The sequence below is a fragment of the Trachemys scripta genome, chromosome 2 (genome assembly GCF_013100865.1).
Source record: "Trachemys scripta elegans isolate TJP31775 chromosome 2, CAS_Tse_1.0, whole genome shotgun sequence".
In the NCBI taxonomy this organism is placed as follows: Eukaryota; Metazoa; Chordata; order Testudines; family Emydidae; genus Trachemys; species Trachemys scripta.
Window position 1 is genome coordinate 44,227,216 of NC_048299.1, and position 18,041 is coordinate 44,245,256.

Here is an 18,041-nt window from a genome sequence, read left to right on the forward strand (position 1 = left end):
GAGTGGTGTAAGGCTGGCATAGCCAGCCCTACAGCTATTGAAGATTCCTCTACAACAGGGAAATCATCATTTACTGCATTAAGGCATCTAAAACCAGTGCAAAGGAGCCTTTGAAAGGGCCAAAGATCTGGCCTGCTGTGTTTAGTGAGTGATTTGCTGAATCAAGAGGTACTTGTTTTGGTCAATGAAATACATTTTGTTCATTATAGCATATTCAGACCTATAATCTCCCGCTCTTTGCTTGTGTGTCATATGAACACAAGCAGCAAGAGAGGTGAAGGTAACGATGGTTTACTGGGGCACAAGTGGTATAATTGGGATTGGGAGCATCCACCAGATGTCAGGGTGTGAAACTGACTATTTTTGATGCACTGTGAACCGATGGAGGCTGCCTGTTTTGGCACTGAACACAAATGTGTCATTTAAAGTGCACATTTGATATTGAACCTTTGCTCTTCCCTGGGGGCGAGGCTCTCCTCCCACAGAAAGTTGTATGAATGGGGCAAGATTGATGACAAAACATACAGGGCAGGAGGGAGCTGCATGGCATGCTTTCAGCTGTTAAAACTGTGACTTGGATGCCCGGGGGGGGGAGGGGAGGGGAGGGAGCGTAGAGGGTGGCCCTTGACTGGAAAGCTCTTTGGAAATGACCCATCTTAGCAAGGTTGATAGTGGAAAGTATAAATCAGAGCCAATAAAGGTAGAGGTATTGCAGGAGCTGGGGAGAAGGGAGGATTAAGATTATTCTTGGGATCTGCAGCACAGAGGTGGAGTGGGCCCTGACATAGCACTGAGCAGCAGGATGCATAGCATACAGCTGATTGCTGGCTGGCCATGTGCTGGCAGTGTGGAGATGCATCTTGAGTCTGGATTCAAGTTATGTCAGGACATTAGCCAAGGGAAAACAGGCAGGGATATACTAGGCAGGGAGTCAAGTTTCTCCTACTTGGACAGAGTGGGGCACATGCTGCCTGCTCAGATACTACAGGGATGTGCGCTATAAAGTATCTGAGTAGAACAGAGAATGCTGCTGGCTATTTGTGGTGTGGACTGTAAAAATTATTTGGGGAGGGAACGGCTCTATTTTAGTGGGATTTTTTACTAAGGACTGCAGATTTGACCCTGGTGACAGTATGTGGATATATTTTACACATTTCTCTGACATGGTAGTAAAGATCAACATTAATAAAAGTAAATCAGTTGTTTGGGGGGAGGAGCGGGGTAAGAAAAATATTCTGTGGCTGCAAATAGAAATGGTGTGACCAAAGAAAGCCCTTTAAAATCTTTCATATTTTACTATACTAATCACCAGTTCTTAATGAGGAAAAGCAGTGGTACAAATCAGTGATGTTCCTGCAAATCAGGGACACTTACAAATCCAGATGCAAAATAACAGACCATCCATCATTGCATCAACAGCGATGTAGAGGTGGTTCAACTCACTCTAACTTTTAGGGTGCTGTAGTTCCGAATACTGAAGTAGCAGCATGTTAGATGGAGGGTACAACTGATGAATAATAAATACCATCTAATAAAAGTTGTTTCTATGGAAGTCCTAGTAGTTTCTCCAAATGGAGCAAATAGAACAGACATATTTTGTGAATTTCATCCTGCAAATGTTATTTTACAAACCAATGTGTTTCAGGGACAAATCCTATCCGCCACCTCCATGTCATGGAAATCCTGATAGGCAGCAGAACCAATAAAGTTCTGCTGCACAAGGGGAGGCAGGATTTTGGGAGCCTGCTGCAAGGGCTCCTTGGTAAGACACGGGTAGTGTGATTGGCTGGGAGATCTGTGACTATGCAGATGCAGTGAGCACTACTGAGAAGCTGCTCTGCAGCTTAGGAGGAGGTGTCCATTCCCTGACACCACTGAACGTGCCCCGTCCACCTGTGCCAAGCTAATTTATTCATACTTAGTGCAGGGACCAAAATTAGGCCCTTTGTCTCAGTTTCTGCCCACCCTTCTGGACACGGCCCCAGAACCACTACATGGCCCCTCATCCTCCTCTCTCGCCAAAAGGGTGGCAACTAGGTTCACAGAGTGAACTCTAGTTCTTACACTGACATACCAACTATGGAGGCTCCATTCCTGCTGTTTTGGCATGTGGGGGATTCCTCCTCCCCTTCCTCTTGCTCCATGCCCTGCTGTGATACCTAGGCTGGGCACTGTGCAGAGGATCTGGGATAAGGCTCAATCCTGCAAAGTGCTGAGCACTCTGTGGCACTCCAGCAAAGCATGTGTTTAATGTCAAGCACTTGAGTTGTCCGTTGAAATCAACGGACTACTCAAGTACTTGATGTTAAACACGTGCTGCTGGATTGGCCCAGAGTGCTCAGAACTTTGCATGATCAAGCACCTAACATGCTAAAGCAGGGGTCGGCAACCTTTCAGAAGTGGTGTGCCGTGTCTTCATTTATTCACTCTAATTTAAGGTTTTGTGTGCCAGTCTCTTTCTATAAGTTTATAATATATAACTACACTATTGTTGTAAGTAAAGTAAACAAGGTTTTTAAAATGTTTAAGAAGCTTCATTTAAAATTAAATTAAAATGCAGAGCCCCCCAGACCGATGGCCAGGACCCGGGCAGCGTGAGTGCCACTGAAAATCAGCTCGCGTGCTGCCTTCGGCACATGTGCCATAGGTTGCTTACCCCTGTGCTAAAGCATTTAACAGCAATGAACACCATTTGTTATCCTTTTGGCATGCAGTGAAAGCAATTTCCTTGCACATACTGCTGCACATTCTGCATTTTTTATTGCAACTGACACTGGGAGTTACAACGATTCACAAGGGTAACTTTACCTGTTTTCCCCTCTCCTTTCAGTGAAACAGTATGGATTGTTTTACTTCTAATCAGTAGGACTCTACCAAATTCACGCTCCATTTTAGTCAATTTCATGGTCATAGGATTTTAAAAATCATAAATTTAATGATTTCAGATATTTAAATCTGAAATTTCACGGTGTGGTAACGGTAGGGCTCCTGACCCAAAAAAGGCCTGTGAGGAGGGTTGCAAGGTTATTGTAAGGGGGTCTCAGTATTGTCACCCTTACTTCTGTGCTTCTGCCTTCAGAGCAGAGCCCTCGGCCATCAGCCGCCACACTCCGGCTGCCCAGCTCTGAAGGCAGCAGTGCAGAACTAAGGGTGGCATGGTATGGAATTGCCACCCTTACTTCTGTGCTGCTGCTGGTGGGGTGCTGCCTTCAGAGCTGGGCATTTGGCCAGCAGTTGCTGCTCTCTGGCCACCCCACCCTGAAGGCAGCACAGAACTAAAGGTGGGAATACTGTGACCCCCTACAAAAACCTTGTGACACCCCCCAAAACCTCCTTTTGGCTCAGGACACCCAGTTTGAGAAATGCTAGTCTCCCCTGTGAAATCTGTATAGTATAGGATAAAAGTATACAAAAGACCAGATTTCAAGGTCTGTGATGCATTTTTCACAGCTGTGATTTTGGTAGGGCCCTACTAATCAGTGTTAAAATGCTATTTAGAATTAATTTATATCTAAATTCAGTTCCTCCATAAAACTTTCTTTGAACATATCAACTCTGCAGGCTCATGTATAAATACACTCCTCCTTTCTTAATCCAACATCATTTTCTGAAAAGCATCCTATAATCCCATTTCTCATTTTAGCTAAAACCATATTTTTAAAACCAGGCAACATCTTTTCTCTAACATCTCTCATAAACAAAAATCTACTCTACGATAAATCAATCAATATCAAGGTATCCGTATAAGAGACTATGTCTGCCTTCCTTAGGCATCCAAAAGTCCCATTGATTTCAGTGTGCCCATGGAAGGCAAGATCAACCCTTCATGTATTTTCTAAGATAGATAAAACATTTTATCTGAAGTGGAAAAAACAGTGACATGAGAGAGAGAGAGTGAGAGACAGGCAGAAATTTTGTTTTATATTAGCTATGCTGCACAATACTTTTAATGATGGATGGGAATGTCCTTTGCTATTCATAAATATGCCATACAATCCACTGCAAGAGTTTTATTGATATAGAACATTGTCTCAAACACATTACTGAAAGACCTATAAATATGATTTGCTCTCATGTGCTTACTGTAGAAACATTTATGGGACTAAGCCTGCCCCTGTTGAAGTCAATAGCCACTCTTCCATTGAATTCACTCAGAGCAGGCTTAGATTATGTCTACACTATGGGGGCTATAGTGGCATAGCTATAACCCCATAGTATAGATGCAGCTAATAGCAATGAAAGTTTTTTTTCCATTGTTGTAGGAACTCCACCTCCCCAAGTGATGGTAACTAGGTTGACGGAAGCATTCATGCAATGACAGCTCCATCTACATCAGGGGTTAAGTTGTCATAGCGACAGTGCTCAAGGTGTGGATTTTTCACACCCCTGAGCACTGTAGCTATGTCAACCTAAGTTTTAAGTACAGACCAGGCCTCAGGCACTTATGTCAGCAAAACACACAAAGGGTCCAACCATATCAAGTGCTGAACATCATCAGCTGCCGTTGAGTATAATAAGAGCAGAGGGGGCATGTAGGTTCTTGAAGGGCCATTTCTGAGATTAGGACCCTATTTGATTCAGTTTTAGATTGATGATTATGTTGTTTTGGTTCAAAAAGAACTGTCTTTTAAAAGGAGAAATTACATTTATGGAAAAATAGACAACGTTCGAAGTCTAGGCATGTAAACATTTGTTACTTTTAAAGAGAAAGGAATCCATTTCTTTAGCAGGTTTCTGCAAGAACTTAATCAGTGAGACAGAATTTCTCAATGTTTTTATGGTTATTCTATTGTTTTTAGTATGCATATGTTATTGTGCTGTGCATACATTGTAATTTGTATACAACGTCTACTAAGCTTTAAACTACAGGTAAGTGGTAAACATGACAAAAGTATGTGTTTGTTAATATATACACACCTTGGGTCATCTTCTCTCTTAGGGCCTGATTCAGCTCTCTCTTAAATCAATGGCAAAACTCCTAATTAATGTGAAGCACTGGGATTTGAGGGTTATCAGCACATTGTAGAATCACACCCATAAATGGGAATTGGATTAATGGCACTAAATAGCAATTTGCAACTATTGCTTTGCAAAATGTATACAGAGATATAATAAAATAAATAACTCACAGAAATAAGGTAATTATCTGCATGAATAGGGTACAAGAATGTCAGTAGCTATTTAGGCTATTAAAGTTGTGGGCATAATTTTGCATGCCTAAAATTTAATTTGCACAGTAATTGGGTGTGAAAATGCACGTGCAAAAACAAAATTGCACCAGTATTTGAGATGCTGTTTCTGAAAATATTTCCCTTAACAAAGGAAGACTGCAACACTCCATATGTTTTGTTTTTAGTATCCTGATTTTAAGCATCCAAGTGGGAAAAAAATTAATAGCTTGCTTATAGTTAAGTTAATAGTATGTTTCAGCATAGAAATTTTAATTTGCTATTATATGTAAAAAAATAATTTTCAAGTTCCCCCCAAAGTTTAATAGAACTTTTTTTTCTAATACACTGATTTCAAGACAAACTTCTACATATATAAGATCAAGAGTGAAAGTTAGCATCAAGCAGAGATGCTAATGTTGACAAGGACATTCTGAAGGTTTTGTAGCAGAGAAATAAATATGCTAGATTCCCAGCTTGTGACCAATTCAAGCTTTGTCACCTCAAATGATAACGCAACAAATTAATTCCCAATGGTATAGGGAGGTACAAACAATACCTCCCTGTGCCAGCCTGCCCCACTGCACCCCAGAAGAGCTTCATCCAGCAGAAGGCAGGTAGCAGTATCTCAGAGTTTTTGCCAGCAGCTTTAATTTTGACTGGAGGTCAACAGGAATTTGCTGGTGGGGGATACCTAGGGGCTGCCCTAACCACGTTCCTTCCCCAGCCAATAACGTGCTACTTAGCTGCAGGCCACTCGACAAAGAGAAAGTGACTGAGGCCTTGTGTCCTTGCAACTCGCCTGCGTAGACTTCCTGCCACCAGGAACGCTCCCACGGGTTCTGTGCTGGAGGAAGCCAGCATAGAACCTCAGTGAATTTGACACAGGCTCTTCAGTCTCCCTGCTCAGTCTACTGAAAGGCATGGCTGCACCAAAGCGAAACCTGTGAAAATAAGTACACTGGAACATGTAGGTCCTTAAAGGCTAATTACTGACTTGATTACACCTGCAAAACTCCAGGTGAAGTCAAAAGAAGGAGGCTATAAAAGAAATACTGGACTTTTGCCTATATAAGGACTACAGGATCAGATCCTTAGCCTGATTCTAACTACTCTGTCAGTGGGATTTAGGCAAAGGGCTTTACTAGAGTTTACTAATAGTTTTGAATCATGGAGAAAAGTATGAAATGAGAAGGATTCACACTTACAGTTTATATGGTGTAAATCACATCATAGGCCTAGCAAAAATCCATCTATTCCTGAAACTATCACATCAGAAAAACACTAGCAAAGTGGTTGTAAAGAACAGAATTTTCAGAAGAAACATCTATTTCGTTATTCAAATTCAACTCATACTAGGAACGTAATTAATTTATGTGGTCTTTTCAACCACACCATGTGATTTATGATTCATCCGATTTGTTTTCAGCTGTGAGTCAGATAAGTGCTCCTGGTTTGCTGGCTACATGACTGGAATGGCATATTTGCTGTTTATTCCACATATTAAAATGGGCACTGTATCTAGCAGCTGAGAGAATTAGCCCTTGTACAGTAAAACATGCTTCTCAAAGACAGTTGGTATAGAAGCAGTGCAAAGTAACAGGGTATACAATTTTCTGTTTATTCATACAGAAAACTCAAGTGTAAATTGAGCCTGAGGACCAGGATATGGATAGTGTCCAACACACAGAAAATGCTTGAGCAACGTATCCACTGTTTATGATCCTGTGAAAGGACTCTATGCATGTAGGACCAAATTTTCAAAACCCTGTGAAGGCAGAAATCCTGGTTTGTTGGTGTATTTTGGGGCACAAGCAGGAAACAAGCTTGGATTTTCAAAGGGGGCATCAGCTGTGTGTGCTGAAAGATAAATAGCTGGGCTTAGAATTTTGATTGGTGCATGCAAGACAAAAAAGGTGTCCACAAGCTAGTCATTGTCATAGTGTAGTCAGGTGTAAACTGGGAGGTGGATGAGGAGGTTCCATCTAATCATCCCTCTCTTGGCTCCTGGGCCAAAAGAGGCAACTACTGGCAGTAGCAGTGAGAGAAGACCAGTTGTGTGGGAGCTGAAAATAGAGGAAGGCTGGGGGGAGGGGAGGGGATCCCATGGGAGATAGCAGCAGGCAGCTTTCCTGGATCTGTTTGTTCTGAGGAGGATGAGGAAGGGGGTGGAGAGACAGAGGGAAGGCCATTGGGTCAACCAGTCAGCTGCATCTATTTGCCTTTGGCTTGGCATATCTTGTGCTGGGTGCTTTTAGATGCACAACAGTATTAGAATATGTTAATATAATATTGGCATATGCTAATGACCTGTTACTATATGTCAGTGTGAAATATGTGCAGCCCAACAGGTGCTCAGTTTCTAAAAATTGGTCTCAGGGGGCTACCCAGAGCCAGTAAGGAATCAGCAGAGGAAGCAGACACTTTCATAGTACAGAAGCAAGTACACCTGAAACTACACTATCCTCACCTTAGTGGTTTCTTCAGTTGTTGGGTCTGCTCGGCCTGCAGAATCATGCAGGATCCTTTTGGTCTATAGCTTTGCTCAACACCAAATGACTATAATGTGGGACAGTAGATGGGAGATGCTCCTTTCCACTGCTCAGAACATCTGGGCATCTACCGTAATGAACACCCTGGCTGGAGGTGCTCCAGAAGATAAAGAACTATTTTTACTTTTTTTTAATTTAATTTTTGTTGTTCAATAATTTTTAGCTGTGTTCGCCCAAGTCTGCTGCACTCACTCAGGCCAAAGTCAACGCCGAGTAGGGCTACATGCAACGGCCCCATTTGCAGTGTATGTGAATGGTTTTCTTTACTGCTGTGGTGATGGCAGGGAAGGAGGGAACTTGTGCCAGTGGGCATCTCCCTTTTGAAATCCAATTCCCACTTCCCCACCTATCACTACACACATGGCAGTAGTACCCAAGGGACACACATAGTCAGTAGAGGAAATGGGGAATAGCAATCAGCCTTGGCGTGCTTGAGAAGGGTAAACTGCATATTTTTTCCACTGAGGGGGTTTGGGAATGGGGCTTGGACGGGATGGAGTGTAACATGGAGTAGATGTATTCTACTCTGTTCTGGTTCTCACACAGCATCCTTCAGAGTAATTGCTAGCACCTCTGTACATCGGTTTTTTAGCATGATTTTAAAAACAACGAATGTTTTCCCTCCTTTATACCGCTTGCAGAGCTGCAGTGTCCAGGAGATAGTCCTCAGGCAGCTGTTAGAGGGTGATGCCAGCTAAGTGCCCTGAAGAAGTACGTACAATAGTTTGGTGCTAGATAAAATGTGGAATGTTTTAAAAATTGCTAAATTGTGCAGTAACCTTTTCCCCATTTGTTAATTTTGCAAGGTTGGCCTGGATTTTTTTTTCTGTTTTAAATAACTGTTTTAAAATTATTAATAGAAATTGTGGTTAATTTAATTGCACTATGATCCACCTTTTAAGACCACCCAGGCGGCACCCTCAGCCCTCTCTGGGCTGCAGAAACTAAGACCACGGGGCATGGGGTAGAGCCGAGACCCACCGAGTGATACCTCATTTATCCTTGGGCCTAGACACTGAGGGAGAGGGAACAGGGCAGAGCCAAGACCAGCTGAGTGGTGCCTTGGCTACCCACTGGCCTTCAGCCTGGCACATTGAGCACCTTGGAAAAGTCTTGTGCTGTGCAAGCGTCCAGACTCTGTGCACACATGCCTTGGATGCAATCTTGTTCAGCCTAATTTACAGCCTGCCTGTTCATGCTGTAGATCTTTGAACAGACCCGACAGGTGCCACTGCGCATGTGCAACTGGTCCTTTGACAATTTGGCCTACATAGCATGGAAGTAATTTAACCCAAGTCTCATTGTTAGGTGTGTAACAGAAAAGAAATGCCTTCACACAAGGTAGATAAAACCACTCACTATCTTGGCAGCAGCCTAAGTGCTAAACAGCTCAGAGCTAATGGTGAAGTTTGCCACATAACCGAGGAACCTGCCTGGGAGACAGCCACATGCCTCCATGCCATAGCTGGAAAAATATATATTGCTCAGCTTGGCACTGCCAAGCATGCTGTGAGTGAGGATATAGATACTGGCTCAGTAGCTAGAACAGATGAAGCAGAGGCAAGAGAAGTAGGATAGCTTATGAAGGACCATCACAGGAGTAAGCAATGGTAGCTGCTGTGTGTATTATTATTTATATTGCAGTAGTGCCTAATCTACCTTTATGGCAGGGGTTAACTCACTGGGCCAAATGTTCCCTTGAGTTATATCCAGGCAAATGCACTGAAGTTTAGGTTAGGGAAAAGCCTTTACTTTATGTATTTAAAATATTTACTTTTTCCGCACAGTACTAAAAAAATAAAAGTTTCTTTTAAAAATAATGAAAATATATTTTAGTTAAGGTAAAAATACTAAATATAAAAATGTAATTTAAAATAACTGCTAAAAAGTTATGTGAATTGTTTAGTTATATTGACTTTCAATTATGGCACATTACTGCTAGCACAGTGAGAAATATGGTGTGCCAATATACCCACATGGTGGGTTAGGAGGGATGCTCATGCATTTCTGCACAGAAAAAAAATCTGCTAGTAAATGAAATATGAGTAATGTTCATGCACTGTGTTGTATAAGTTGTGTGTTACAGGTAAAGCAGCGCAGTATATTCCATCCAATATAGCACGTATGCATAAGTGTTCTTCTCTGTAATCAAAGAATTCTCTGCTTCTAAAACAGGAAACATTTTTCCAAGTTACTTTTTGGTTGCTAATAAGTATATATTACAATGGGAAACCCTGTTTTGATTTTCATCAGCTCTATCTACCTCTTTGATCTACATATTATAAACTTCTGTACTAGATCATGGAACATATGCTTGCAATTGTTTTGAGAAAGAAATAAAAAGTTAGACTTCAGTGACTGATTCAAACAACACATACAATATTTTTGGAGAGTAGAGTCTTTAGAGAGTAAGTTCCTAAAAGTTTTTTTTAAACTTATTTTTGCGACATGCACATAAACTCATCTAGTTAATAATTCATTTGTATATTAAAAAAACTAAAAATTGATTCAGTTTATCATCATCATTATTTTTATGGACAGTAATGAAATAATAAAATTATTTGTCCAAGTTTTCAACTGGGGAAGCACCTCCTTGTATGTTACCAATAGTAACTAGACGCATTCATGTACTTATCAATTATTTGCGGGTTGTAGAGATCCAATATTTCAATGCCATTTCTTTTAAATATCACTTTAAGAGATCCCAAAATAACAATTAAAAAATACCAGATCAGGCTTCAGCAGCTAGAGGGAGAGATTGCGTCATGTTTTGGCAGTGACTGGAACACTGGCAGCATTCAATATGAGAAGAATAAAATGGCAGCAAAACTGGTCAGCAGCTTCTCTTCATCTGGAGTTTTCCCAGGTAGTTAAACAAAACAAACACACACACACATAAAGCTGCAATGGGAGCAGGTGAAATCCCTGGTTCTTGCATTGCTTTGATGAAAGTAAACCAGGTTGGTTTCCTTGGAGCACATCACCATCCTGAAGAAGCAGACAGATGTGTAAAACCTCCAAATAATGATCTTCAGTAGAACGGCTAGGGATAGTGACCTTTGTCAGCTACACATCGTGTTCATTTCTAGGTTCTGCTTCAATGAGTCTTATGATTTATTCACCTCATTGGAGTTTTGGCTGGTTGACATGTGGGAGTCCAGATTCTCCTTGCATTTCTCCAGATCATGGAAATAAGGGTGAGACAGGGCAACATAGGCAGATATCCTCTTGGTGGGATTGAACGCTAAACATTTCTAAAAGGATTAAAATAAGACAGTTTTAGTGTAGTGGTTACGTGTATAATATGCAACTGTTATTATAAATAATGAAGATAATATAGATACAAATTAATGAGTGTCATGATATTGATTTATAACTACAATAGCCTGAAGATCTAGAGCCAGTTCAAGTGCTGCATGGGCCTTGCCTATTTTCTCAGTCAATGAGAAGTGGCCAGGCAGCTGGGTCAGACTATATCAATATTATACACAAAAACTACATTAAAAGAACACCAAGGTTGCAAAATCAAGCCCTCAAAAATTAGGAAATGTCAGAATTAAGGTTCTCCGTGCAAACTTCATTCAGTGCCTTTGTCCATAGGTATTAGGATAAAGTATTCAATTACATCATCATATATTTTTCTATATGATCTCTGCCTCATTCAATACACAGGATGGATCTGCTCTGGAGATTAATCAGGTTGTGTAGTGAAGGAGGCTGTTGTCCCTAGGATCTCTGCTTCATTTGCTGCAGAAGTTGGAAGGTATGTAGAGAATGAGGCAGGGGATTGTAGGAAGAGTAAGAATAGTCTCATGGTTATGCATGGAGAACTGGATTCTATCTCAGCCTCAGCCACAGATTTCCTGTGTGATGGTAGGCAAGTTACTTAAACCAAACTTTTCACAGGGGTCACTAGTTGTGTGTTCTTCATTTTAGGGGTGCTGGACTGGGGACCCTGAGGTCTGATTTCTAAGAACATAAGAACGCCCATATTGGGTCAGACCAAAGGTCCATCTAGCCCAGTATCCTGTCTTTTGACAGTGGCCAATGCCAGGTGCCCCAGAGGGAATGAATACAACAGGTAATCATCAAGTGATCCATTCATAAGAACGGCCATACTGGGTCAGACCAAAGGTCCATCCAGCCCAGTATCCTGTCTGCTGACAGTGAGCAATGTCAGGTGTCCCAGAGGGAGTGAACCTAACAGGTAATGATCAAGTGATCTCTCTCCTGCCATCCATCTCCACCTTCTGACAGACAGAGGCTAGGGACACCATTACTTTCCATCCTGGCTAATAGCCATTAATGGACTTAACCTCCATGAATTTATCTAGTTCTCTTTTAAACCCTGTTATAGCCCTAGCATTCACAACCTCCTCAGGCAACGAGTTCCACAGATTGACTGTGCGCTGTGTGAAGAAGAACTTCCTTTTATTTGTTTTAAACCTGCTGCCCATTAATTTCATTTGGTGGCCCCTAGTTTTTATATTATGGGAACAAGTAAATAACTTTTCCTTATTCACTTCTCCACACCACTCATGATTTTATATACCTCTATCATATCCCCCCTTAGTCTCCTCTTTTCCAAGCTGAAAAGTCCTAGCCTCTTTAATCTCTCCTCATATGGGACCCGTTCTAAACCCCTAATCATTTTAGTTGCCCTTCTCTGAACCTTTTCTAATGCCAGTATATCTTTTTTGAGATGAGGAGACCACATCTGTATGCAGTATTCAAGATATGGGCATACCATGGATTTATATAAGGGCAATAAGATATTCTCCTTCTTATTCTCTATCCCCTTTTTAATGATTCCTAACATTCTGTTTGCTTTTTTGACTGCCGCTGCACACTACGTCAACGTCTTCAGAGAACTATCCAGGATGACTCCAAGATCTTTTTCCTGACTTGTTGTAGCTAAATTAGCCCCCATCATATTGTATGTATAGTTGGGGTTATTTTTTCCAATGTGCATTACTTTATATTTATGCACTTTAAATTTCATTTGCCATTTTGTTGCCCAATCACTTAGTTTTGTGAGGTCTTTTTGAAGTTCTTTGCAGTCTGCTTTAGTCTTAACTATCTTGAGCAGTTTAGTATAATCTGCAAACTTGCCACCTCACTGTTTACCCCTTTCTCCAGATCATTTATGAATAAGTTAAATAGAATTGGTCCTAGGACTGACCCTTGGGGAACACCACTAGTTACCCCTCTCCATTCTGAAAATTTACCATTTATTCCTACCCTTTCCCCCTGTCTTTTAACCAGTTCTCAATCCATTAAAGGATCTTCCCTCTTATTCCATGACAACTTACTTTACTTAAGAGCCTTTGGTGAGGGACCTTGTCAAAGGCTTTCTGGAAATCTAAGTACACTATGTCCACTGGATCCCCCTTGTCCACATGTTTGTTGACCCCTTCAAAGAACTCTAATAGATTAGTAAAACACGATTTCCCTTTTCAGAAATCATGTTGACTTTTGCCCAACAATTTATGTTCTTCTATGTGTCTGACAATTTTATTCTTTACTATTGTTTCAACTAATTTGCCCGGTACTGACGTTAGACTTACCAGTCTGTAATTGCTGGGATCACCTCTAGAGCCCTTTTTAAATATTGGCATTACATTAGCTATCTTCCAGTCATTGGGTACAGAAACTGATTTAAAGGACAGGTTACAAACCATAGTTAATAGTTCTGTAATTTCACAGTTGAGTTCTTTCAGAACTCTTGGGTGAATGCCATCTGGTCCCGGTGACTTTAAGTTTATCAATTAATTCCAAAACCTCCTCTAGTGACAATCTGTGACAATTCCTCAGATTTGTCACCTACAAAGGACGGCTCAGGTTTGGGAATCTCCCTAACATCCTCAGCCATGAAGGCTGAAGCAAAGAATTAATTTAGTTTCTCCGCAATGACTTTAGAAGTTGTGAGTACTAACAACAGCAACTAAAGACAAGAGGAGCCATGCTGGAATATATAAAATGCTATATATACACCTCTACCTTGATATAACGGTGTCCTCAGGAGCCAAAAAATCTTACTGCGTTATAGGTGAAACTGCGTTATATCGAACTTGCTTTGATCCACCGGAGTGCGCGCTCCTCCTCCCACCCGGAGCGCTGCTTTACTGCATTATATCCGAATTCATGTTATATCGGGTCGCGTTATATCAGGGTAGAGGTGGATATATATACCTCTACCCCGATATAACGCAACCCGATATAACATGAATATATATATATGTACTAAGTACTTTGAAAAATCAAGCTGCAGATACGTCAAATTGGGCATCCAGAATTAGCGGACACTTTTGACCATAAAATCTCTGTGCCCCAGCTCCCTATCTGCTTCTCATCTCACAAGGTGGGGTGAAGATAAATTAATTAATGTTTGTGAAGCACTCTAGTGATGAGTGCCGTAGAAAAACCCAGAAGGAAATTAATACTTTTGTCTTCAGAGCAGGGTTTGAATAGAGTGCAATAAATATCGCCTGAAGCCAGACATTGAACCATGGGGTTAAAACAAAATACTGTATAGCACCATCCATCCTGTGCACTGAATGAGGCAGGGGCCTATGGAAAAAAATATGTGATTGTGTAATTAAAGACCAGTGGGGACTGAATTAAAGTTGCACAGGCAACTTTCCCACCCTTAGGCTCCCAGTCCCAGTCTCCTTGCCCAATCAGTCCAAAACCCCTGCCACAGTCCCAGCTATTCTAGATTCCCATGTTCCAATGTACTGCTTTCCCTTTCCCAGGTCTGGCTCTTGTCCCCCCTATATTCAAGTCAGGTGGCTTCCTCCTCCATACTGCCTGGGCACTAGATGGGGGCATGGGCGGTGGGTATTATAGGCCAGGCTAAGCCTTCCCTGGCACAGCCACCCCGGAGGGACACCTGGGTCGCAGTGGTCCCACTCCTTCCCTGAGGCCCCACCCACTGCTGCTGCTGCCTGCCTACCTGCATTCCCACACCCCTCCAGGTCCACGCGCTGCTCGCCGTGTTGCTTCTCCTCGGGGGCGGGGGAGTGAGGAAGAATGCTGCGAGCAAGTGGTGGGCGTGGGGGTCTGGTGGGGGAGTGAAGCGGCTTGGCCAGGCACTGGGGACGCTGGCTCAGACAGAGGAGGACGCCAGCTCTGCTCGGCACTCAGGCAGAAGGGGCGGGGCCAGCAGCCTAGCTTCCCCAAAGTGGGGTTCACCTGCCGCCCATGGATGGATGGTCACAAGAGAGACAGGCTCCCTGCTCTTAATTAAGGTGCCTAAACCCAGGCCCAGCCTGCCCCACAGCAATCAGGAATAGGGTGACCTGATAGCAAGTGTGAAAAATTGAGACAGGGAGTGGGGGGTAATAGGAGCCATATAAAAAAAAAGCCCCAAATATCGGGACTGACCCTATAAAATCGGGACATCTGGTCACCCTAATCAGGAATGGCAATGATGAGGCAAGTCTGGCTTTTCTCTAGCCCTGGGTGGAGCATGCTCCGTCGCTCTGAGGGGATGGTGCATGCTCAGTCTTGGCAGCACTAGGAGCTGTAAGGGGATGCAGAGTACCCAGGGCAGATGGAATCTTAGGAGATTTTAGCCAGTAAACTCAAAGAAGTCCCTACTGAGCATGTGTGAAATGAGATTTTTCAGCTGCTTATATCTTAGCCAAATTTGGACACATTTTCACATGAATAGCAAAAGTCCCTGACACAAAGGTCATCCCCTGACAAATTTCAAATCTCTGCTGTAAATCATGGGCTGCTAGAGCTTCTCAAAGAAAAGATCGCCAGGATTTTTAACATTGCAAACCAATATATTTTTCTTTAGTTTTGTTCTTGGAAACAGTGGAACATTTTGGCTGAAACTTTCCAAAAACAATTCAGCCTGAGAAAGACATCTGACATAAAAAAAAATCTGCTCAAATAGTTAAAGTCTGACAAAGTTATAAGCAACTGAAAAAGTCTTATAATATGAAGTGTTAATAATAGGCAGTGCTACCAGCCACGCCTATAATAAAATAAGTACAGGAAAATCCAATATTTCATAGCTGTTAATCACCTTATGTAGTCCTTGCATTTTCTAATAACATTCTGTGAAAGGCTAGCAGGTGTAGGGATAGAAGGCTAACCTAGCCGTTACATATCATTAGCACTTAAATAAATAATAATGTATTTATTCAAATCCTTCTAAAATATTTATTTGTTCTGTGACACCCACTAGAGTGAGTCAACAACAACAACATTTTTAGGCAGTCCCACTCCTGGGTTTCTGGTGCATGTGTAACCATGATCTTTACCAGTTGTTGGCCCAACGGTTGGTGTGTTTTCTGTATTCCCCTTAGTGCCTAATCCACAGAGCCAGTGCAATCTCCCGTTGTTCACTTATGCCCAAATTCTGTGAATCAGTGTAAAGACAAGTAAATCTGTGCACTGGTGATCTCCACTGGAGATTGAGGAGAAGAAGAAATTGTGTCTTCTCTGACTGTGAAGTGGCTATAGTAGCCTGGAATACCCTGAAGCTGCAGTAGCCCCTGCACTGCTTCTGCATACTCTCTGTGGGGGAAAACAGTTGGTGAATCCACAAATGATGACCCCAAGGAGCTGGGCTCAGCATTGCATAGAAGACGTGCACCACCCAAATGGCCTACCATCTGTGCCCAGCAGTTTTTATACAACTTCTGCTGCATATAGCACTTCTGCGCCATGGAAGAGGGGCAATTCAGCTGCTGGAATCACTTCAGGCTCACCTCTAATAATATTATTACATTAAAAAAACATTGTTTCTTGACATGGTGCAAGGTGCAGTAGCTGCAGTCATTTAAGATATGCTTGGAGAATAGCAGAAACTTACAAGAAGTAAGTCCTTGCCTAGTTCATCGATATCTGGTACAAAATTTTCAATGGGTTGTGGGGGTCTGGAATTGAAAGCATGTCTTGGAAGGGCAACATCACTAGGCCAGTCTTCTTCTTCCGGGAGCCCAATGACACTGTGTAAGGAACAAACATACATATTAGCTGGGGGTGAAACAAAAATATGTTACTGCTGTATTTATACAGCCTCATCTTCTTTCATTGTATGAATCCCTAAATCCTGCTTCATATGTTTTCATGGGATTGCCACTTGTTCTTTTGATGCGAGCAGCAGCATTATCCAGGATCACAGGATAATCTATTAAACCATATAAGGCAATTTTTAAAACCTTTATAGACTATACTTCACATGCACAATAAGGGCCAGATAATGCAGCCCTTGGTTGCACTGAGTAGCACCTTTCTCTGTAAGTAATCCCACTGATTTCAATAGGACAGTTTGCAGAGCATTGCATTATTCAATGGGAGTAGGGATGGCAGAACTAGGCCTTAATGATGCATGGTAAAAAATCTTTATGGAGGGAGCTTGGTGGTAGTGCTCTGGCCTGGGTCTCATTCTCCTGAGTCCCTGGATTGGCAAGGTGCTGCAAGTGCTTTGGGAGAAATGTGCTCAGATTTTGGAGGCATGGTGCACCTTATATCACTTGAGAGTAATTGAAAGGAGATTTCACAAAGGAGTTCTACGCAGGCCTCATTTGCCACAAGGATGATGATCCTGACAAAAGTCTTTAAGGAAAAGACAGCAGAGCATGGGTCAAGGAGGCCATTTCCCAAAATTAAATAACTCAGCTGCTTTAGGATAAAATTTTCAAAAGCACTTAATTGTACGTAGGCTCCTAAGTCACTTTGGTGCTTTTGAAAAATTTACCCCTAATTTTGTTTTATGTTCATCTTATCTATAGTTGGAAAACTAATATTTCTTCTTCTGTTCTGAATATGACACAAAGCTTCTCCTTATGAAATGAGCATTCTAATTTCTAGAAACATGGATAAATGTAAATAGCTGAATTGTTGGGATTTCTTTTAAATGTACCAAAAAAACCTACCACCTTTCTTTTTGGACCATGTCTTTACACAGTCCAAGCTTCAGCCCAGAGTTAATATTTCCGGTAGAGCTATAAAATGGTGAAATAAGGGCTTGTAATGGAAATGCTGACAGAGACCCATTAGCCAGACTTTACATACCAAGTTTTAGCCAAAATCAATTTTACTGCTGAATTTTACACACCTTAAAATAGAGATTTATAATGAAAATGCTGACAGACTCAGAACTATAACACAGAAAAACAAGTTTCCTTAAGAGTTTGGGCTTTCAATTGAAATGCCACCAGGGTGCAGCATTGTCCTTTCTTTTTATTAATAGTGCTTGGTAGTAGACACAGAATGAAAATTAGGACCAAGCATTGCTCTTACTTACTTATAAATCCTGAAAAAAGAAGAACAGGAGTACTTGTGGCACCTTAGAGACTAA

The 18,041-nt window shown here is 41.8% G+C and overlaps 1 protein-coding gene across 1 annotated transcript in view; it reads right to left on the reverse strand.

The window, feature by feature from the left end:
- Positions 1–2,549: 2,549 nt before the first annotated feature.
- Positions 2,550–18,041, reverse strand: part of CDK6 (cyclin dependent kinase 6) — a 189,501-nt gene continuing 174,009 nt past the window's right edge. The window contains exons 7-8 of the mRNA XM_034760443.1: positions 16,551–16,686; positions 2,550–10,974 (exon numbers count right to left, since the gene is read on the reverse strand). Of these exons, the coding sequence (XP_034616334.1) occupies positions 10,828–10,974; positions 16,551–16,686 (283 nt within the window). The 3' untranslated portion in view covers positions 2,550–10,827. The remainder of the gene's footprint in view (positions 10,975–16,550; positions 16,687–18,041) is intronic.